Source organism: Artemia sp. Qi Xiang Cuo, chromosome 3 (genome assembly GCF_049724085.1).
Source record: "Artemia sp. Qi Xiang Cuo chromosome 3, ASM4972408v1, whole genome shotgun sequence".
Lineage (NCBI taxonomy): Eukaryota > Metazoa > Arthropoda > Branchiopoda > Anostraca > Artemiidae > Artemia > Artemia sp. Qi Xiang Cuo.
Genome location: NC_142796.1, coordinates 84,046,505 through 84,070,814, shown reverse-complemented (window position 1 = coordinate 84,070,814; position 24,310 = coordinate 84,046,505). Strand labels below are relative to the sequence as shown.

The window sequence follows — 24,310 nt, the reverse complement described above, 5'->3', positions numbered from 1 at the left end:
AATACCCAGCGGGGTATAATATTCAACGGGGGATATTTTCGGGGGGGGGGGGGGGTAAACGCTAGTGACCACCCTCTATACAGTGGCGTCCATTTGTGAAATCAAAAGGGAAAGGGGATTCTTATCAGAAAACACTTTTATAATACACTATTAATATACATAAAAATTCTATAAAAAAGATTTTCGTGTTTCTTTCCATTTTTATAAATGTTGTCAAATAGTAATTAGATAATATAGGCTCGTATTTATACGACTTCAAATAGATTGCAGGATTTTACTAATATAAATTAAGCAAATTAAGGGACATTTGAGCTTCGCGGTAGCTTCAAGAGAAGGTGCAGGATAGAAGTCATATACAGAGGAGCATTGTCCTTTGCGTCCTGGCTCCTTCCAATGTTATATTTTCTGATAATTAAATCCGATATTTTACGGGTGGCGCCTCATCTTCGCAGAGAAGTGTAACATAATGGAATTATCTTATTTTTATTCTCTAAAAAAAATCATGTGATTCAGAATTCAATCCTCCATTTGACCGTAGATCAGCCACTTCCTCTGGAAGCTCGAGTCAGGAAATTAGAAAATTTCTGGAATTTCCACATTGCATCCCACACTAAACCAATATATTGAAAAAGTTTTCATATAGTTTAGTATGTTAGAAGTATTCAAGTAGTTGAGTCAAAATTGAGAAATTCTTGTTCACTAAAAGTTTTTCTGCACCTTTATTTTTATGTCAAATTTGAAACATCTGAAAGATGTTTTGGATTCTACAGCACCAATAGGAGCTGTTCCGTCTTTCGGTTTTAGCCTGCCTGCTAAGAAAATGGCTGAAATACATTACATTGTTGACTTCTTTTTTTAGAATGAGCTTTAGCTTAGTTTAACAGATTGGGCCACAAGTCACCATACAGAAGTAAACTAACTATGTTTCTTTCAGAAACACTTTCTTCATAGAACATGCTCTTTATGGCTATCAATATTTTGGATGTACATTACAATATTTTGTCATACTCTTGATGAACATAAATTATCAAACCATGATCTGCAGCAAAAATATAAGCATTTATTCTATTTGCTTTATTACTTTTTCATTCACGTTTAAGTTTCTACTCAACAGAACAAGATAGGAATATCAAGCTACAAATTAAGGAAGTGATTCGCTATAGAACAGGGGGGGGGGTGCGCACCTAGAATTTTCTAAAGCTATCTTTTCCAGTTTTGTATATTGTCAAACTTCATTGCAAATCTCATCTTGATGGAATCAAATTGCAGAACTTCATGGCAAATCCTAGTTTGTTCATTGGAACTTCACAGCCTGCGAGAATATACAGTTCATGTTAAACTGCATGCCAATCTGTTGGCATCTCGTCGTGCCATACCCAACTGCTATCAGGCATTCAGTTGGCACAACAAATTTGATACTCATCTAGATTCCCACTCAGAAACTGGAAAGGCTGCTATTACACTAGTGCCTATAGAGACTGTAATCAGATTTCCCTGCAGTATAAGTTACAGTCAATCAGAGTTTGTGAGGAGAGACCTGCTGTTTAGCCACCTCTACTCTCATATAAAAGACTCAGATGAAGTATCATGTCCTTTTAGAGGTTGTAGTAAGAAGTTCCAAGGACAGAGCTTCCTGCGGTCTCATATTTACAGAGAACTAAAAAATAATAAGGCTTTAAACTACCTGGGCGCTCCCCCTGACCATAATAAAGATTGTTTTGAAGAAAACAATGTTGCTTTAAACAATCTGAACACTCCTCCTGACCATGATAAAGATTGTGTTGAAGAAAATGGATCTTCTGAGCCACTAGACTCAGAAATGCTAGATTTGAACCAAGATGAAATAATGGGAGCTGGTTTAGCAGCTACAAATAAAACATCAGGATCGAGACAAACATCCTCAGGGGACTCGGGTATCCGTGATATGGAGCCTACAAAGCAAGCACTTGCATATGGGCTACCTTTGCTTCTCTTTAGATTAGAATCAGAGAAACATGTAGCTCCCTCAATAGATAGCATTATTATTGAGACCTTTAGGATTCTTTTAACTGAGTCTCATTAAATTGTAGCACAAGAACTTGAAGAACGTGTTGCTAAATGCATCTCTTCTGTTTTTCAGCCAGATTTGTTTAAGAAAATATGTGATGAAATTGACTGTGATTATATGCAGGATCCTTTGCTGCTTGTTACAGACCCTGCCACTGGATCACTGAGATCTCAGTACATGAGAGGCCAGTATTTTACAAGTTGCGGTACTGTGGTACCTGAGCAAGTCTTTATCGGACTTGATAAGTAAGGAAACAGAAGATTTGTTCAAGTAGTTTCAGTTGCTGCCACCTTGGAGAATCTTTTCAAACATAGAGGACTTCTTGGATATCTGATGGATTGGTATCATCCTTCAGCAAAAGGTGAATATAGAGACTTCTATGATAGTAACCGCTTTGCTTCTTTATATGCTTCTGATCCAGACATGAAGAAAAATGTCACATTTCTTCAGCTCTACCAAGATGAGGTGCAAATAAAAAACCCACTTAAAAAGTGTACATCAGGAAGGTACAGCACTCAAGCTTTTTATATGAGAGTTCTCGACTTCCCACCTTGGCTTCGAGCAAGGCTAGATCTAGTGCAGTTAGTTATGCTAGTGCTGGCATCGATTTTCAAGATCGTTGGTACTGAAAAAGTCTTCAAGAAGGTAGTGAATGAATTAAAGTTTCTTTGTACTGAAGAGATTGTGATTGATGGGACAAAGTTCAAAATTATAGTTTTCTGTATATGTGGGGACAACTTGGGCTTGAATTTTATTGGGGGGTTTCTGAAGTGCTTCAACCAAAATTTGCAGAATCCCTGCAGAGCCTGCATGTTCTCTTGAAAAACTGCAACTAAAGACTATTGGAAAAATCAGTTTCCTCTTAGAACTAAAGCATCCTATGAAGAGTGTTTAAACAAGCTGCAAGACCCAAATGTTAGGAAGCAGTCTGTAAATGGCGTGAAGTTTAATTCTGATTTCAGTGCCTTGCCCAACTTTCGTGTGACAGATTAGCGCCATGCATAGCCCATGACTTGTATGAAGCTGTTATGAAGTAAATGCTGGAAAATGTTTGCAGCGCTTGATGTATTGATGGTGTTTTCAAAGAATCAGAGCTTAGTACTAGTGTTGCCAGCTTTAACTACAAGAATATAGATGCTAAGGACAAACCTCCTCCTTTCTAAAATGATTTCAAGTACCGTGAAGTTAATACAATTCAAAATTTTGTATTTCCTTGCCAGTTTCCTCTAATACTTGGCCATTTAGTTTCAAGAAAGGCTGAAAACGAATGTTGGTCTCTAATGTTGCTGATGAGGAAAATTGTATTGCTTGTGTCAAGTCGGAGGTTTTCAGACATGCTTATTGCAAGGTTAGGTTTTACAATAATAATGTACCTTGAATTGAAAGCAAAAATATTTGAGGATGATGAAAATAGGTTCAAGGACCATACAATGCGTCACTTTCCTTTGTATGTGCGAACACTGGGCCCCCTAATTCATTATTCGACTCTTCAGTTTGAATCAAGACATATATATTTTAAAGATAGTGCTAAAAGTGCATCCTCAACTAGAAATCTGACCAAGACAATGGCCCAGAGTTACCAAAAGTACCAGAATTACCTATCTCTTTCAAATAGAATAATAGAATGTGTCAGGAAATCAGCTATACAGTTTCTAAAAAGTGAAAGCTGACAAACACTTGCTACTTGACACTGTTTCCACATAAGCTGGGGAAAGACACATGCTTAGTCCAGGACCTTATTTTCAAGGGTTTTGTCTATAAGAAAAGACTTTATGTGATTAGGGATGTGACAGACTCAGCTGTAGAAGCTGCTGAAATAGTGGATGTGGTTAGGTCGCTCGGACAGTTCTTTCTCATTCTGTCAAGGAAATCTCTAAGCTATGATCAAGAGCTGGCGTATCTTTACTGCGATTCTGAAGAGAGCTCCACTCTTGTTTGCTGGAACATTAGAGAAGCACCTGATTTTGATCTTGATCCTACATCATCTTATCTCATTCGTGGAAGGTGTTATCAGTCGTTTAGAGCTTTGTTTTGAAGGTGTGTATGATTTTTAAAATTAGAGGCTAGCTGTTCTGCCTCAAGACAATGTATTTTAGGCAGGATGAGAGAGATGGTCATTGGATGATGTGTCAGTACATCATAGTCATAATTTCAAGTTCAGGATAAGGTGTTTCGAATTTAGAAAGCCGAAATATTCTTTCTCTTTTTTGCCTGTTAAACTCATCATGGACTTTTTATGGGAGGAGATGGTTGCGTTTGCAAATCGAATACTTCTATAATAGGAATTTTTTCTTTTTTCTGGTTATCTGTGTTATTAACTTTGAATTTCAGAACGCCTTAATCTTTTGGATGTTTCGGGAAGCAATGCTTTCTCGTTCAACCTGAATGGTTATTGTGCCATCTAAGTCTTGCTCTAACTGCTGTCTACTTCAAGGTGTAACAGATGTACATATCAGTAAGCAGAGCATCCATCACAAAGACATCATCACTCTATTTTACTCTATTATCCCATCTTCGTTTGATATTTGCATAGTTCAAGATCGTTTGTGGCCTTATCTGGGAGTGTTTATTCAAAATGGATTCTTTGTCAGTAAAGTCCATACAATTGGAATACCAGCAACAGAAGAGGATTATTTCAGCCATGTGTTATGAGGAGCTCTTTTCAAAGGGTAAATAAATTCTTAAGTGAAATAGCCTTAACTTGTAAATAGCCTTGATACATTTTTTTGTTTTATTTTATTTAGAATATTACTTGACTGGAAATCATTAGTAAGAATGCTTTATATTTTGTTTGTCAATGCTTCTGTTCCATGCTTGATTTGCACGAAGTTTGTATTATATTTTGGGATGATTTAATTGAACTTGCGACTTAAGCAGAAAAATCTATCAACTTGCATTTAGCTACTAAGGGCAAGTGCGACGTGGCTGATCTTATGGTAAATTTTGGCAAAATATTAAATTCTTTGTATTTCCTGAATATGTAGGAAAATGGAAACGTTTTGAGGTATCATTGACTTGTTTTATGAGGGGTTAACTAAAAAACGAGTTTCATTTTTACTGAAAGTAAGGAGGCAACATTAAAACTTAAATCGACATTAAAACTTAAAACTGAAATTCTGAATCTACTAATAGCCACAAGATGGGCTTCCACTTCGAAGTTTGACTGTTTTCGCAAAGAAGCAAGCTTTTTTTTATATATTATTGATTAGTTTTTGATTCCGTCAAATTTTGCAAGTTGTAACTTTCGCTTCGACCATGCAATCCTTTGCTTGTAACAAGATTATAATTCCCTAAAATTTGGACGAATCATTTGTAAGTCCCAGCTTAAAATAAAATTCCTCGCCCCACTCCTTCTTGACTCCTGCCTAAGACTTCAGAGAAACTGAGCTATCTTTTTGTGCCCATTATGTCTGTATTTCCTGGCCTCCTTAAACTCTGCTGGACTAATTTTGCAGCCTGTTCTACCTCCATCTTGCTAAAACTAACCTAGCCTACAATAATTTTAAATCGCTTTTGTTTGATATAACCAAGGAGTCATCCCTCTCTCATATCCTAGATTTTCCTCCGAAAATAACATCTTGTCTTTGCTACTGCCGGTGCTGGAGATATTGTTAATCACAGATTGACCTAACCTGAATACTCTACACACTGAAATTATTTTCCCACTGAATAGTTACTTATTGTTGCAAATAACCCTTCCTGATTGTGGAAACCTTGTGAAATATCTTTGCAGGTATGTTGCCAAGATAGAACCAGTGAAGAAAGCTCTCCTACCAGCAAGAGTCAGGGAATTTTTAAACAAACTAAAAAATTATTGTTCTTGTTTTTATTGTAATTTCTCAGTCAAATATTTTTGACATTGGTTATATTGATTTATATATTTATATTGAGTCACAAAGAAATAATTGGATTCGTTTGTCTTTTTCCATAGTATTAGGTCTGATGGTCGTGTTTTTAAGTTGATACCAATTAGTCAAAATTGATACGCCAAGACTGTTTATGCTTTTTTCTCGTCATGTAGTTGGTTTCCGTATGCAGTTTTTAGTATACTGGGCAGGAGCAACTGCGCTGGACATAGTAGAGGTTTCGCTTGGCAAGTTTCCCGTTGAATTTAAGCTTTGTATGGTAGGATGGATCAAGGTCTTTTCGTACTTTTTTCTGCTGTCATTTGACTTGAATATCTTCCCCAGCATTATGGCTCTGTGTTTAAATCCAGCCTTTCAAACAGTTTGTGGTGACAAACTGTAAGTAAGGAGTGACTCGGCAGAAAAGTCAATGAAATTCAAGAAAATGAAATTTTGATACCAATAGAAACATCAAAATAATTGTTTTTTTTCTGATTTAAAATATGTAAGTTATGAGCCTGAAAAAGTTTGCCTTAATTTCGAAAAAAGGGGAAACACCCCCTAAAAGTGATAAAATCTTAATAAAATTACACCATCAGATCAATCGTATCAGAAAACTGTTCTTAAGAGTTTTTAAGCTTATATCGGAAAAAATTTGTAATTTTTTTTTTTTCACCAAAAAAAAAACCCGGATGCATATTTATTTGTTTTGTTTTTTTGTTTTTTTTTCTTTCCATGGGTGATCGTATCGGTCCAGTGGTCCTAGAATATCGCGTGAGGGCTCATTCGAACAGAAATTAAAAATTATAGTTTCTTTTTAAATTACTCAGAAACTGGAGGGCAACTAGAACCCCCCATGCTTTTTTTCTCAGTCACACGATCAAGATTTTGAAATAACCATTTGGTTCAGAAGTACCAAAAATTCAATAATCATGTCTTTAAACACTACTTAATCCCCCAAAGCGCCTCAGAGGAAGACTGCAATTTCTGAATTTTGTCCATTGTTTACATATAGTATCTATTATTTGGAGGTATACAGACGGTTTCAGGGGGATTTTTTTTTATCAGAGGGGGAAGGGGATTACGTGGGACAATATTGGCCGGGGGGAATGGATATATAGATGAAGGGAGCTCAGGATTTCCAAGAATTGCTTAAAAAACGGCCAGCTATTGAGCTAAAAAACAAGTTTTTTCAACTTAAAGTAATAATCAACATTAAAACTTATAACGATCAAAAATTAGTACGTATACAAGGAGGTTTGCCCCCTAGTCAATACCTAGCTCTTTACGCTAAACTTTGTTTTATTACTTTCAAAAGAGCTATCTATTCTAATTCAACGGCCGTTGTGCTTCAAGTGTCATTCTTAAAGAATTGGAATTCGAAATTAAGCGTAAAGAGCTAGGTATTGACTAAGGGGCGAACCCCATCATATAGATAATAATTTTGGTTCGTTTCAAGTTTTAATGTTGCTCCTTACTTACAGTTGAAACAGCTGTTTTTTTTTGTTCAATATATTAGGATTCGATTGCGGTACACCTGTCAAACTACTGTTTTCCAGTCGTTTGACAACCTGTTTGCTATTGGAAACGATTTAATTGTAATACAACTGTTAGATTATAGACGGTTTTTAACAATTATTGAACAATAATGCTGGTTTGAATAATAGTTGTACTATATTAATTTTGCAATTAATCAAATTCTAAAAGCTGCAATTCAAAATTTCAAATCGGGACCCTCCCCGCTCCAAAAAAAATCATTTTGTCCTGACCCCAAAAAATCACGTGCAGACCCCCCTCCCCCTCCCATATAAACTTTTATGGGTTGCCGGACCCCTAACGGCTAATCATTATCCATTTACGCTAAAGGAGCGTAATTGTACGCCAAAAAATCAAGACGCCGAGGCTTCTTTGATAGGTAGAAATGAAACTGGAAGGCCACGCCTCTCACGTCAAACTAACGAAAAATTACGCTAAATGACTGTAGTTTCGCAACAGAAAAAGGTTATTTTATGTTGAAAAATTGTAATTTCAGGATCGCAGGGAGTGGCTGTGACGAATAAAGTGGGTCCACCCATAGCGTTAAATAAGTCAAAATGTACGCTACAATACCTTATTTTTAACCCTCTGACTGAAACACGCTGAATTAGCGTCCGTTAGTAAAAGTACGCTTTTTTAGCATAAGGCCCACTTGTTGCACCATAATTTAGCGTAAAAGTACGAACGGATTTTTTACCGTGTATGTTGAACAAAATAGTTCACTCGGCCGACCAGTTTCTTGCTGTATCATTAGACGGGATTTTACCATATGGGTCAAGGCGGAGGTAAAGGCTGTCCTACACCGATAGAGGTCAAGGCTGTCCACAATCCTCCAGAAACTAAAGCCATAATTGATGAAGCTCAAACGAAAGGCCTTGTCAAAGAGCATCGGCTTAGATATTAATTTGGCTTGAAAAACTTATTTTGTGGAAAAGGTTTTATTAAATTAATAGTAAATACAACAGAAGTTAGACAATGCAATTAGGAAGTCACAAAACTTTGAGTGTTATAAACACAAGTTGTCTTTATTAACAACAATATACAGATTAGTTACGTATGATGTCAATGAGCATCATGGTAATGAAACATTGCTTTACAATCATAGATACCATAAAAGCCGTGTTCTAATGGATACATATTATTTTAAAATGTACATTTTTACTACTACTGTTCTGTTGGGGAATCACGGTGGTGTTTTTTTTTTTTTTTTTTTTTTTTTTTTTTTTTTTTTTTTTTTTTTTTGTTAAACAAATCCTTATTTTTAGTAAAAAAAGTGTGCAGGAAGACAGAGTTTAAAAAGGAGAACATGTCCTCTAAAAGAATACATTAAAATCTGCTGTTTTGTATTACAAAAATAAAGTCAAGGATTTGTTTTCTACTCAGCCTAAACAATGATATAATAGAATCTAAAAAAAATGCGGGAAAACCCAAAATAATATAGATTTTCATCTCCAATAAGGCCCCTTTGGTACAGCAAATGATTTGAAGAAATTCCTTTCCCCTCTGTACAAAGCCCTCCTCCCCTTTCTTTAGACATCCCTTATAATTTCAACTCTCCCAATTTCTCTGTTATTTCACCCTTAGACGCAGAGACAAAAATTAAGAACATAAAAAAGTGCATAGACATTATGCACTGCTAGAAATAACAGTTAAACCAATTAAAGCCTTTGCTTACAGTCTTTCAAAATCATCGGCCTTGCTTTTTTAATTTAAAATTTGCAATTACTTTTTATCTTTTTACCTCTGCTGGTAAGTTCGCAATTTATTGGAAATTCGGTTTTATTACTCTCATGAAAAATAAAGGCAACAAACGAGATTTTGATGATGTCCGCCCCATTACACTTGCCCCCGTTTTCTCAAAACTATATGAAATTGTTTTAGCTGGTTGGTTGAAAGTAATGCTGAATATAAATATTGACCACAGGTAGTTCAGAAACCTAGGTTCTACATCCACTACCCACTACCTTCTTCATCTTGTGGCACAATATGTAATACCTGTTAAAATTCAAACCCAAAACAACCAGAAATTACTATTAAAAAATAAATGAAACCCAAAACTAACAGGAATTAAACAGACAATCATAGCAAAAAAACGGACAACAAGTAATAATATAAAAGAATAATTAAATCTTAAAGCGAATAATGCTTGAATTGAATATGCAAATCAAAATTGAAACGAACATAAATTCCTACAAACAAGAGTTTGGGTATCGCCTCCTTCTCTCACTTTAAAAGTCTGAAACCTACTGCGTCATTGGCGCTTTACTGAAAACGAATTTTATTACGCATTTTTTGGTACTTAGTATTGAAAATAAACATTAAAATTACAGTAAAATTTGAACTGATGAGCTTTCAGTAATTAATATGATTATACATCAATTATTCAGTTAAATTTATTAGTTCTTTCTAAAATTGTTCATGACCCTTAAAATTATTAGAAAATTAAAAATGGTAGAAAAATAATAGAAATAATTGTAGAAAAAAATAATAGAAAAAAGAAAAAAGGAAAAAGAAACTTAGACATCCACCAACTGCTATCTTCTTCATCTTATGGACACAGTATGTATATAAGTATGTAAGTATGTATACAAGTATGTAACGCACTTGAAAAATCAAATACCTGGCTCAGTGTTATAGCAGTGGACTTAGTAAAAGCTGTTGGTTTAATCAGCCACGTTTTATTGATAGAAAGACTTTTCAATTAATTACAAGTTGGTCTGTATCTAATTAGAATATTTATATTTTTCTTATCTAATAGAAGAGAAGTCGCTAAATACTTTAATATATATTCTGATGTCCTTTCAGTTTACAATTGTGTGCACCAGCGAACCCTCTTAGACTCACAACCTTGATAAACAACCTTGGTGTTGATTTTTCAGATAGATGGCAATTTTTTGGTGATCTAACTGTCCTAAATCCCGTTGTTTAAGGATTTTTCCTCTTATTTGTACATCCAATCCTCAAGTACGTATGTCACGTTTATCATCCTGGCATTTGTGATGAATTGTCCGACAGACTAGAGGTAGTCCAAAAACGGCGCTTAATTATTATCTTCAGTGAAGATAAAGTCTCTTTTTCTCTCATCTTAGGAGAGGGTATTTGGTCACCTCTAAAGAAAAGAGAATAAAAACTTCCCTGCGTTTTGTCAACAATGTCCGTCATAACCCCTACCAAATTCCTTTTTTTTCAGTCAATTTTTTCCCTCCAACCTCGCCCCCTCGTTCTGCCTCGCCATCTATATATACAAGATTTAATACAGCAGGCCTATTTAGCTGAGTTGACAACTTGGGAACTTCAAATATAATTTAAGTTACAGTTTAAGAAATTTTAGACAACACTTTTAAGCAATTCAAAGGAGCTGTATACATAAACTTGATAGATTTATATTGTAGAACTAGGGCTGAAACGAAATAGGAAAAACGTAGAAATATAATCAATGCAACCTGATTAAAACTAAATAATCTTCTAATACCCCCCCCCCCTCCATCTAAAACGGTACAAAAAGCACTTGTAGTGGGCAGGGTGATTTGCTATTTTGGTAACTATTGGTCAATTATGAAAAAAGGGTTACCAACATCTGACCCCCTCCCAAAAAAATAACAAAAAACTGTGGATCCAATCACTTAATGGAAGTTAGGCATTGAAGCAGTTTAGATTCAAAGTAGCCAAACACTAGATGGGATTGGTCACTTCTGTTTTCAAGACTAGTGACAGTTTTCAATACTATATAAGTTTTCCCTACTTTTTGCCCCAGATATTCTTAACTCCTAATGTCGCAACTAACTGCCAGATAGCCTGATCAAACAGTTCGTGGTAACGAACTGTAAGTAAGGAGCGACCCGGCTCAATGGTAACCGAAACTCTAGAAAACGGGTTTTGGATACCAATATATACATCAAAAGAATCAAATTTTAATGCTGATTTCAAATATATAAGTTTCATCAAGTCTAGTCCTGCCCATCAAAAATTACGCGCCTGAGAAAATTTGACTGATTTTCGAAAAAAGGGAGAAAGACCCCCTAAAAGTTATAGAACCTTAATGAAAATCACACCATCATATTCAATGTATCAGAGAACCCTTCTATAGAGGTTTCAAGCTCCTATCTACAAAAATGTGGAATTTTGCATTTTTTTTGCCAGAAGAAAGATCACGGATGCGTGTTTATTTGTTTTTTTTTGTTTTTTTTCTCAGGGGTGATCGTATCGACCCATTGGCCCTAGAATATCGTGGGAGGGCTCATTGGAATGGAAATTAAAAGTTCTAGTGCCCTTTTTAAGTGACCAAAAATAACGGAGGGCACCTAGGCTCCCTACCACGATCATTTTTTCCCAAAGTCACCCGATCAAAATTTTGAGCTAGCTATTTTGTTCAGCATGGTCGAAAATATGATAACTATGTCCTTTAGGATGACTTAATCCCCCGAAGTCCCTGGGGGAGGGCTGAAAGTTATGAACTTTACCCAATGTTAACATATAGTATTGGTTATTGGGAAGTATACAGACGTTTTCATGGGGATTTTTTCCGGTAGTGGGGGGAGTCGGGGTTTATGTGGGAGAATCTTTCCATGAAGGAAGTTTTCATCGGGGAAGGGACATTGCTATGAAGGGGGCGCCGGATTTCCCAGCCTTATTTAAAGAAAGATTAGAAACTAAATATAAGAAAAACAAGTTTTTCAACTGAAAGTATGGAGTAACATCAAAACTTGAAACGAACAGAAACTATTACGTATATGATTGGGTTCACCCTCTAGTCAATACCTCACTCTTTAAGCCAAAAAATTTTTAGTACTTTCATAAGTGCTATTTATTGTAATTAGCGACCTTTGTGGTTAAGGGGTCCTTTTTAAAGAATTGGAAAAAAATTCAAATTTTAGCTTAAAGAGCAATGTATTGACTAGGGGGCGAGCCCACTAATATACGATTAAAAATCTATGAATGTAGAAATTCGTTACGCAAGTTAATTCGTAAGTTACGTATATTTATTACTAATAAAAACGTTCGTAAATAAAATTAAACAACGTTCGAGAAAGCCATTTAACCAAATAAAAGTAAAATTAATATGCGAATTTTGTTTTGATTATTCATGTACGGTGAACAAAAATCAAAACCTCGCATTAATTCAAAAACGTTCAAAAATTAAATAAAAAAAAAAACAAGTTTTTTTTAACCGAAAGTAAGGAACGACGTTAAAACTTAAAACGAACAGAAATTATTCCGTTTTTAAATTTTCATTACTGAGGGCCAAGGTTTGCTCCTTAGAGCATAGACAAAACTTATATTACACGCAGGAAAAAGACTCCGGCTTTTTCATAGCTGGAACCTAGTAAAGAGCGACCCATAGGATATCAGGCGGCAAAGGAGCTCAATATGACATTATACCATTTCCCTAAAATCTTTTTCTCTTCCAGGTGAAAGACTTATCATCAAATGAGAATGAAAGGAAGTGAAACATTTATCCTATGTGCCTGCTGTGTTCGACTGAATTATCCAGAAGAGGAGAGAGAACAGACTCGACAAAGTAAAGAAATTGACAAATGGCTAGAAAAAGAAAAAAGTAAAATGAAACGTGAAGTCAAAATTTTACTCCTTGGTGCTGGAGAAAGTGGTAAATCAACCGTGCTTAAGCAAATGAAAATCATTCATGGACAGAGTTTCACCAGGGAAGAGTTGGAAGAATATTTGTCAATTATTTATAAAAACATAGTGGGTGGGATGAGGGTTTTAATTGATGCTAGACAAAAGTTGGACATACCATGGGAAAACAATGAAAATGAAATGTTGAGCTTGAAGTTCTTCAGATTCCTTCCAGCCATGAACTTGGATACTTTATCCTTTATTGACTATGTGTCCAGTATAAGGAATTTATGGCAAGATGAAAGCATTCAAAAAACGTTTAGACGAAGACGAGAATTTCAATTGGTAAGAGGTTTTTTGTTGCCATTATCCTTATGTTATGCGAAGGATTAAAAAATGTTTAGACGAAGACGAGAATTTCAATTGGTAAGAGGTTTTTGTTGCTATTATCCTTATGTTATGCGAAGGATTCAAAAAACGTTTAGACGAAGACGAGAATTTCAATTGGTAAGAGGTTTTTTGTTGCCATTATCCTTATGCTATGCGAAGGATTAAAAAACATTTAGACGAACACGAGAATTTCAATTGGTAAGAGGTTTTTTGTTGCTATTATCCTTATTTTATGCGAAGGATTCAAAAAACGTTTAGACGAAGACGAGAATTTCAATTGGTAAGAGGTTTTTTGTTGCCATTATCCTTATGCTATGCGAAGGATTAAAAAATGTTTAGACGAAGACGAGAATTTCAATTGGTAAGAGGTTTTTTGTTGCTATTATCCTTATTTTATGCGAAGGATTCAAAAAATGTTTATACGAAGACGAGAATTTCAATTGGTAAGAGGTTTTTTGTTGCTATTATCCTTATGTTATGCGAAGCATTTGGTATTAGACTGGACTATCTCTGCCAGCTCCATGCTTGAATAATAATGACAGCACATGAACCTTTATGCGTTTTATTTTTCACACATTATATACTACTACTACCACTAACAACTCGCTGGAGCACCAAGCTGCCCGAGACCAACACAGCTGCGCACGCTCCTCCTCCATCCCAGTCTATTCAAAGCCTCCCTCCTTTACACCTTCCCAGGAAGTTCCCATTTCCTTTAAATCTTTATTAAGACATCCTCCCACTCCAGTTGGAGATGACCTGCTTTTCGTTTGTCTCTAGACGGTTGACGCATTATATAGGTATAAATAGACACGAATGAGAAAACTGATGGTCAAATTCTAGACAAGCAACTTTCAAGATATAAACCTCCGATGTTAAGTTGCTAAATTGGATTCCTCAGTTTTGGCTACAATTTTAACTCACTCTGGCTGATGAAACTTGTCAACAAATTATGTAACTACCTTGCAAATAGCCGGCTTTTTCTCTTGTCTCTCCAGTGGTGTCAATTGGGGGGGGGAGTCCTGTTCCCCCTAAGTTTTGAAAAAATAACTTTATGGGGAAGTATCAGATTGAAAAATACATTTTTTTTTTGCATTTTAACTGGGAAATTGAAAAATACGACACCCCCTCTAGATTTTGAATAATAAATTTTGCCCCTCCCCCTAAATTTTCGAGGGTTGATGCCGCTGTCTCTCTCCACTTGATTGGGCATTGGCCCTTGAATGCTTGTCATTTTCCTTCAGTTTTTTTTTTTGAATTCATGTGTATGGTGTCTTTTTTCAACTCAGGAGTAGCTATCCACTCACTCAAGTTTTGACTCTAGCTCCTAAACTACTTATTAAAAAAAAGTATTTTCAAGTCATAAAAAAAAAATAAAAAAAAAAAAACGCTTGTTATAACTAGAAGCAAATCTCTAATTTTGCTTCTGAGTCCAGAAAATCTACGGAAAAAATCGACGATGGGACAAAATTGCAATATAAATGATTTTTACACCATTCTGTAGAGAAGGAAAATTCTGCACAACATACCAAATGTCCCCAAGAATCCGCTTGGCGGAACAGGGTGAAAAACGGGGGGAAAGGGAAAAATCCAGGGGAAAACTTGAAAATCTACGGCCGGTAGTTTTTGATGCTGAGAATGGCAATACTGATGTCTCGAGTCCAAGAAGATTGAATATGCTTTTTTTTATTGATGTGTAAAAAGTCGTTCCCCCGTTTGCCCACTTACAGGGGGGAAAGAGGGGGAAATTAAGATTCTTTACAACAGTCTGCAGGACTTGTTTTCTGGGGTTTCCCAGTGCGAGAAGAATTAATATGCTACTTTGATTGCTCCATCATTAGCCTTTCCCCCCGTTTGCCAGCTACAAGAAAAAAAGAGGGGGAAATCAAGATATCCTCTAAAATGAAAAGATAGTCAGACGGCTCTACAGAATTTGGAGAAGAGACAAAGGTCGATTTTAAAACCCTCTAACACCGTTTTGACGAGAGTTTAATATTCTATTCCGAGGTGCTTCTCTTTTCCTGTTTGCTGGATATTCACTACCTACTGGTAGGTTCAATCGGTCAAGTAATAATGCAGGCTTACCGTCCCCGATCTTTGCTCGCTCCTTTGCATGTATACCTTGGAGTCCAGCTACACCAGAAATCTGGTTCAAGTTTTCTCATCTACCAGATGAATAGGATAGGTTTTTCTACTTCTTACTCTGAAGAGTTTCAGTTCGAGCGTAAAAACAGAACATAATTTGCACTTGACTGAAAAAATATAAATGTGTTTACTTTTATAACTTTAATAAGTCAAATAAAATCATCATTTTGATTACTAAATAGCAGTATATATATATATTAAACTGACAATGCACATTCATTTGTTTTTTTTTTTCAGTAAAGTGCAAATTATGTTTTGGCCTTGGGAAGGCATAGGGGTTTTCAGCCCTACTCATGTTAATTTCTGCTCGTTTAGAGTTTGACTCAGTTATTTATTGTAATTTCTGTTCGTTTTGGGTTTCATTTATTTATCGATGCTGATTTATGGTAGTTTAATGCTTGGTAGATTATTTGATTCTTATTTTTGCTTATTTTTGGATTAATGGAGTTCTTTACTTTTCTTTGAAAAACTTATTTTGTTGAAAAAGTTTTTTTGATTAATTTCTGTTCGTCTTATATTAACATTCCTTTTCAGGGAAAAAAATAATTCTTTAAATCTTTTCGTTTCTTTTAAGACTTTATAGTTTGGCCTGCTATTTGTATGCTGGAGAAAATCTTCAGCAATTTTTAACAACATACACCCTTTTAAAAATCTGGACACAAATAGTAGTGTTTAATTTAGTTTCATACCTCCTCTAGTTGATCTGAAATGGAAAACTTGATACCATTCGCAAAAAAAAATCTGTTTACTTTTTTTGATAGCTTCGATACACTTACGCTAGTTTGATTTGGTTAAATTTTAAGAGCAGAAGTGCCCCGAAATTTTGAACTTAATACTTTCAGTTGTTCTTTGGATACTGCTGAGATGCCTTGTTGGGAATTAGCATTAACACAGTGCATTTTGATTTAATCTCAAGGCAACATTTAGTTTTTTAACATAAAGGCAAATGGGAGGGTGGTCGTGGGAGGGAAATTCGCTGCCCTCCAATCACTTTCGACTATTAAAAAGGGCATCAGCCCTTTATATTTTCAATCAAATGAGCCCTTTTCGAAGTTCCTACAACAACTTCTTCGATATGAAGTGCCCTGGTCTAAACAACAAGAACAACAAAAAATCGTGCATTATACCCACATCGATCCTTACTATAAAAATTTCAAGCCTCCCAATCACTTTCGACTATTAAAAAGGACACTAGTCCTTTCGATTTCTAATCGAATGAGCCCTTTTTGAGTTTCTACGACAACGCTTTCTATAAACACTTTATATGCCCCCAGGGCATAAATTAAAACCCTTACCCTAAGGGCTGTGAGGGTGGTTGTCATCCTCTAAGACATAATTTCCAGAACTTTCAACTACGCTAAACAAAATAGCTATCTCAAAATTTTGATTGGACGTGTTTGGAAAAATGGTGAGAAGGGTGTTAGTCGCTCTCCCATTACTTTCGACAATTAAAAAAGGCACTAGCCCTTTCAATTTCCAATCAAATGAGCCCTTTTGAAGTTTCTACGACAACGCTTTCAATAAAAACCTTATATGCCCTCAGGGCATAACTTACAATCCTTGCCCTGTGGGAGGGGGGGGTTGTCATCCTCAAAAACCTAATTTCCAGAACTTTCTACTACGTTGAACACAATGGCTATCTGAAAAATTTCATTGGATGTGTTTAGGGGAATGGTGCGCGTGAGAGGGTGGTTATTTACCCTCCAATCACTTTCGACTATTAAAAGTGGCACTAGCCCTCCCAATTCCCAATTGAATGAGCCCCTTTTGAAGTTTTTACGACCACCCTAACTATAAAAACCTTATATGCCCCCAGAGCATAATTTACAACCTTTGCCCTGGGGGCTCTGGGGGATTTGTCATCCTCAAATACATAATTTCCAGAACTTTCAATTACTTTGAACAAAATGGATATCTCTAAACCTTGATGAATGTGTTTCGGGAAATGGTGGGCGTGGGAGGGGGGTCAGTTATTCTCCACTCACTTTCGACTATTAAAAAGGGCAATTTCGATTTCCAAACAAATGAGCCCTTATTGAAATTTCTACAACAACTTTCTATATAAATCTTATATGTCCCCAGGGCATATAAGGTTTCCAGAACTTTGGGGGGGGGGTGTCATCCTCAAAGAGCTAATTTCCAGAACTTTCAACTACGTTGAAGAAAATTGCTATCTCAAAATTTTTATTGGATGTGTTTGGGGAAATGGTGGGCGTGAGAGGGGTTATTTGCCATGCAATCACTTCCGACTATTAAAAAGGGTACTAGCCGTTATTTTCAATAGAATGGGCCCTTTTTGAAGTCTCTACGACAACGCGTTCTATAAAAACCTTATATGCCCCAGGGCATAACTTACAACTCTTGACCTTAGGGCTCTGAAAGGGCTTTCATCCTCAAAGACATAATTTCCGGATCTTTCAACTATTTTGAACAAAATGGCTATCTCAAAACTTTGATTGGATGTGTTTGGGGAAATGGTGGGCGTGAGAGAGGGGTTACTTGCTATCCAATCACTTTCGACTATTAAAAAGAGCACTAGTCGTTTCAATTTCCAATCGATTGATTCCTTTTTGAAGTTTCTACGACAACGCTTTCTATAAAAAAAAACTTATGTGCCCCCAGGGTATGACTTAGAACCCTTGCCCTGAGGGCAGTGGGGGGGGGAGGGAGTGTCATCCTCAAAAATAAAATTTCCAGACTTTTTAACTACGTCGAACAAAATGGTTATATCAAAATTTTGATTGGATGTGTTTGGGGAAATGGTGGGTGGGAGAGGGGTGTCAGTTATACTCCAATCACTTTCGAATATTAAAAAGGGCACAAGCCCTGCTAGTATGCAATAAAATGAGCCCTTTTTGAAGTTTCTACAACATCACTATATATAAAAACCTTATATGCCCCCAGGGCATAACTTACAACCCTTGCTTCGAGGGCTATGAGGGGGTTATCATCCTCAAAGACCTAATTTCTAGAACTTTTAACTACGTTGAATGAAATGGCTATCTAAAATTTTTGATTATATGTATTTTAGAAACAGATGGGTTTGAGCGGGCGGTTAGTTGCCCTCAAGCTCCTATCGATTGCGAAGAAGAGCTGAAGCCCTTCGATTTTCAAACTGAATGAGTTTCTTTTGAAGTGTCTGTAACACCTCCTCCAATAAAAACCTTGTGTGCCCCCAGAGTATAACTCATACCCCTTGCTCTGAGGGCTCTGGGGGGACTATCATCCTCTTATATATAATTTCCGGACCTTTCAACAACGTTGAACAAACTGGCTATCTCAAAATTTTGATTGGATGTGTTTGGGGAAAAGGTGGGCGTGAGAGGGGTTTTAGTTGCCCTCCAAATCACTTTCGACTATTAAAAAGGGTACTAGCCCTTTCAATTTTCAATCGAATGAGCCCTTTTCGAAGTTTCTACGACAACGCTTTCTATAAAAATCTTATATGCCCCCAAGGAATAACTTAAAACCCTTTCCCGGAGGGCTGTGGGGAGTTTACCACTCAAAAACATAATTTCCATCTGGAAATCAACTACGCTGAACAAAATGGCTATCTCAAAATTTTGGTTGGATATGTTTGGGGAAATGGTGAGCGTGGAAGGGGTGATAGTTGCCTTCCATATTAAAAAGCGCACGAGCCACTCCAATTTCCAATCGAATGAGGCCTTTTCGAGTTTCTACGACAACTCCTTCGATACGAAGTGCCCTGTTGTAAGACCAAGAAACCAAAAAATAAATATTACATTGTGCCAATATCGTTCTTTACTTAGGCAGTGCTATTGCGCTGCCTATGTTACACGACCTTACGTTTTATCTCCGATAAAGCACGCCAGCACGGAATGGTACCTGTTGTTACTTTCGACCAACCTTTGTACATGAAAGCGGTGAACATCATCAGTGCTGAGCCTGCTGATTGCCATCTAAAGGCAGCAGCTCCAATGATCGGTGGTCTCCATTGCCGTGTGAGCTTTCTTGGATAGATCGGGCACTTGGTGACGGAAACAGGAATAAAATAAGTACTCCAATGCCTATATGCCGGTAACACTATTATGCATAGCCTTAGCAGTAAGGCTGTTTCAAGAGCCATGAGAGTGCACGAGCTTATAGATTCAGCATTGCATATCATTCTCATTTGCAAATCGTATGATTTCGACTGCACAGATGACATACGTGCGAGTCATCAAGACTTTGCAGAAGCTTCGGCAATATGTATGGCTCTACTGAATGAGGAAAACCCTTGAAGACGCATCCAACACAGACGTAGTGCGTCAAATCTAAACGCAAATTATGGAGTTTCAAGACACGCTGCAGAACAACAGGACTGAAAAATATAGCTTCAGTATTCAAAAATGTTCGGAGTGCTTAAGAAGGCCACGAGGGCAGAACGGACTGGAAACTGGGTGCAGTATCTTCAAGCACTCTCTGAGATGCTCCCTTACTTTGCAGCTGCAGGCCACAACCTGTATTTGAAATTGGTGAGAATACTTCTTCAGTAACTGAAAACTGAAAGAATGTAGCCAGAAGCTGCTCAAAGACGTCGCAAATGGAGTGTTTGACATTCGAAGAACTGATTGATATTGGGCTGGGCTTTCTCATAAATTAGTAACTAATTTATTACTGATGAGGTCGCTTTAAAAAAGCATGGAACTCACGAGGGGAAATGGAACGAGTAAGATGCAAAGGTTGATCTGGACAATGTCAATGCCAGTGCGAGCTGAAATGAATGACCCTATGCAGTCTCTCATCGGCGTTGAGTACGTGTCATCTGATCAGCACGTTTCCGCAAGACCAACTTGGATAAAAAGGACGTAAAGGCTTTAGTAGCTTTTTCTGTGCAGTCTTGTCCGTACGACAACTGCACTAAATTGCGCCTTAGGTCAAATGGTATGACAGCAGCAAAGAGTTTCAACGCGGATAAAGCGTAGGTGTAGGAAAAGAAATTCTGAAGACCATGGACGACGTCGATGTCGATCGCTACATCTTCAAGTGCAAAAGTAAAGTGATTACGATGGCCTATTAAGGCAACATTTTCGAAGCTGACGATGAAGACATACAAATTTACGCATGTCTTCTGTTCCTACGTCTTGCAGCAGCGGCAACTACAGCCAGGGGGGATATGGAAGAAACTCTCAGATTCGAACTCTCAAGCTACTCTACTGCCCTTTTCGAATCGTCAAGCCTGCCGCCACAACCAGATAAAGCGGAGCTAGCGAAAGCTATTTGGAAATTAGCAAAGGCAGAACCTGTGAACGTCCTATCGAAAGAGCCAAAAAAATATGTGATCGATGGCGGTTGGCTGCTCCAGCATATTCAATGGAAAACAGGAACACTTTCGAACAGACTTGCTCTAGCTGTGTTTAAATCGTGACACAGAAGTATTCAAATACTTCCATCGTCTTTGATGGTTACAGTTCAGGTCCATCTACCAAAGATGTCACCTAGGTTAGACGAACAAAAGGTATCCCATATCCGATCGTCAATTGCACACTGAGTATGAAGCTGCAAAGGAAGAAGGAGGACTTCTTGCGGAATCCCAACAATAAGCAGAACATTATTCAATCTAATGGTAAGCAGGTTGTCGCAAGCCGGCCTCACTTTCCTTCATGCAGAGATGCGGGCGTTCTGATTGTATTTACAGGCGTTAATGCGGCCAAGGAAAGGGTAACCGCAGTAGTCGGGAACGACACTGATTTATTCATCCTTCTCCTCCATCACCTTCCTCCGGAAGCCAGGGATTTCTACTTCGAAACCAGTATCACGTCAAGAGTGCTGTCAACTAAATACTGGCACATAAACTTTATGAAAAGATCGCTGGGACAGGTTTGTAACTCTATTCTTGTTGGCCGCGCTTTTCTTGGTTGCGACACGACGTCCTGTTTGTTTGGAATAGGAAAGTAGGCTGTCCTGCCATTCCTGAAATGCCATGACGAATTTAGGAATAACTGTGAAGCATTCCTTAATTTGAGCTCTACGAAGGAAGAAGTCCAGCAAGACGGTGAAAATATTTTGCTGTTTCTACAAGGCTAAGAAAGGGGAGGGTCTCAGCAAAGCTAGGTAAAAGGTTTTTCTTGAAAAACTGAACAGCTCAAAGACATCAACTTTTGTGAACCCAGAGAAACTTCCACCAACTCCATCGGCTGTGAAATTTCATTCTTATAGAGTATTCTATCAGGTAATGGAATGGCGTAATACTGCGTCAGAACTCGACCCGAAAGACTGGAGTTGACGTTTACGTGACGGACGCCTCCTCCGATTATGACAGACATCGGACCTACTCCGCCTCATCTGCTAAATGTGATTCGTTGCAGCTGCATGCGTTCCAACTGTGACAGTTCACGCTGTAGTTGCCAAAAAAATGGATTACCTTGCACACTTTGCTTTAAAGACTGCCAAGGGATTGCTTGTTCCAATAAAGAAGTTTTTGTTGATAACGATGAAGAAGACGATGTTTAGTACAAATCCTTGATCTTATCCTTTTTAGTTCAATAAAATCTGTAATTATCTTTTGCTGTGATTACCGAAGTTACCTGATTTGTTTCATTTTTTACATTTAATTTTGTCTTATGTTTCTATTGTATAGTCGAAGTAAATCTGCCCACGTACTGCGAAGGCCCGATGCATTGTCTCCCCTACGATGAAAACACTGCAGAAAAGCAAGATACGAATCTAATACCATGTTCTTTGAAATCATCGAGTCAAAAAAGCTTGGGGGAAACATTTTGACCAGCCATATCGCACAACTCCCGAGGATACTGTTTTCCCCCTCCCCCGCTAAAGGGAGATATCGAGCCAAGTCCAGCGATAAAACAACATAAGTTTATTTTTTCGAGTTTTCCACGCAGAAAAAGAGCAGACGTGTAGTTCGAGGGCACAATAAATCTGCCCCTGAATTTTTCCAATTTTCCCCCTTTCCCCCTGTTTTTTACCCTGTTCCGCCGAGGGGATTTTTGGGGACTTTTGTTATGTTGTACAGAATTTTTTTTCTCTACAAAACGGTATAAAAATCTTCTATATTGCAATTTTGTCCCAGAGTTTGTAGATATACTGGACTATCTGGAATCTCTTATTAGAAGCAAATCCCGTTTGTCGCAATTTTAAAGGGAACTACTGTAAAATCTAAAAAAAAAGCAAAAAATTGCTTGGCAGGATAGCTTCACGTATCTTGTGTATGTCAGAAAGTCAAGTGAGGTCATGAAGTGTGCAGACATAGCCAATCATGGCTGTGGTGTCAGGCGCATCCTAGTAAAGAATTATCTTTAGCCCGTAATAACCAAAGAATTAAAAATATATTTTGAAAAAAAAAAACAAAAAAAAAAAAACTGGCAAATTAAGAAGAATAGCAATTGGAAGCTAATTCAGGGATGGTAACTGTTCTTTAGGTGAATCTTATAGGTAAAAGTTTTTTTGCAGAAGCAAATTAATGGGAGTTTTGAAAAATCCTGCTATCCATCAAGTGTCCTGATATCCCTCAAAATATCCTGATGTCCCTGATAAAAAGTATCCTGATGCCCCTAAAAATGATTTCAGATTGAAATAAAAACTGCATTATTGGAATCACCAAAGGCAAAAATTCCATGCAGCCTATAAGAATTACAGTCCCCCATCTTGAGCAACAAGGAGCAACTTAAGCTGTCTAGGGGACTAGATGTGTGTTTATTAATAAAATCGCCTTTTCACATGGGAAGCAGTGATATGTCCCTTTTTTCTTTTTTTGTTTCGTCGCTGCCAACGGGGCACATAACTCCTAAAGCACCTAGGGCAAGAGCGGGAAATTATGCAATTGGCCCCTTTTCCATGTACATATTGGTGGAAAAGATTTACATATTGCACACTAAAATTGAACTACTTGAAAACTTTAAATATGAATGGTTAAGAGTGTTTTTTACGCCTGTGATTCCTCGAAACCCCCACCCCCTCCACAGGAAGCTCTTTAGAAAATAGGCAGAAGTATTGCAGCTTGTTTAAAGCGAAATCAAGCAAGGATTTTAAATCTCAGTACGAAATAAGTTAAGTACAAGCTGCAGAGAGACTCGGTGCAAAAAATGAGCAAGCTCTGAATCGGTAGTTCCAAGTCCAAGCTATGGAATTTCAGTGACGTGGAGCAAAAACGAGACAAGTTCTAAATCCATCCAATCCAGACAAGTTCTCACCTGGTGCCAAAATGAGTTACGTCCTGATTCGGTTCAAAGGCAGGTTAAGTTCTGATCCACTGTGAAAACGAAATCAAGTTTAAGATGTGGACTTAACTCAGTACAGAACTGGCAAGTCCGAGTTCTGTTTTGGTGTAAAACAAGCCAGTTACTTACTCGGTGAAAATGAACTGTATCCTAACTCAAAACAAAGATGAGCTAATCCCAAGCTACCAAAAGCCTCGGTGCAAGAACCAGTTAAGTCCATACTGGGTTCAAGTAGTGAAATCTAGGATCCTTGTCCGAGGTCATCGGTTTAAAATGGAACTAATTACCGATTCGGTACAAAATCGAGACAGGTCCTAATATGTGGAAAAAACGAACGAAGGGCGAAAGGGGTGTGGATGCAAGTTAATTCCTAATTCGCTGCAAAATTGAGCTGCCACATAGAAATGCACAATTATAGCCACTCCCGTAAAATAGATTTTTTTTTCTATATTTTGTTGTTGTTGTTGTCATAACAAATAATGAAAATTGTTCTGAACATGTGATATTTTAGTAAAGCTTAAATAACACCAACACCCTAACATTTAGAAATCTGAGGGAGGCTATCCCCCCCCTCTATTAGTGGCAATTTCTGTTCG

The 24,310-nt window shown here is 37.3% G+C and overlaps 1 protein-coding gene across 2 annotated transcripts in view; it reads left to right on the top strand.

The window, feature by feature from the left end:
- The first annotated feature begins 12,842 nt into the window (after positions 1–12,842).
- cta (Guanine nucleotide-binding protein subunit alpha cta) overlaps positions 12,843–24,310 on the top strand; it is a 57,330-nt gene continuing 45,862 nt past the window's right edge. For both annotated transcript variants that reach the window (XM_089086673.1, XM_089086672.1), the window contains exon 1: positions 12,843–13,347. In XM_089086673.1, coding sequence (XP_088942799.1) covers positions 12,856–13,347 — 492 coding nt within the window. In that variant the 5' untranslated portion in view covers positions 12,843–12,855. The remainder of the gene's footprint in view (positions 13,348–24,310) is intronic.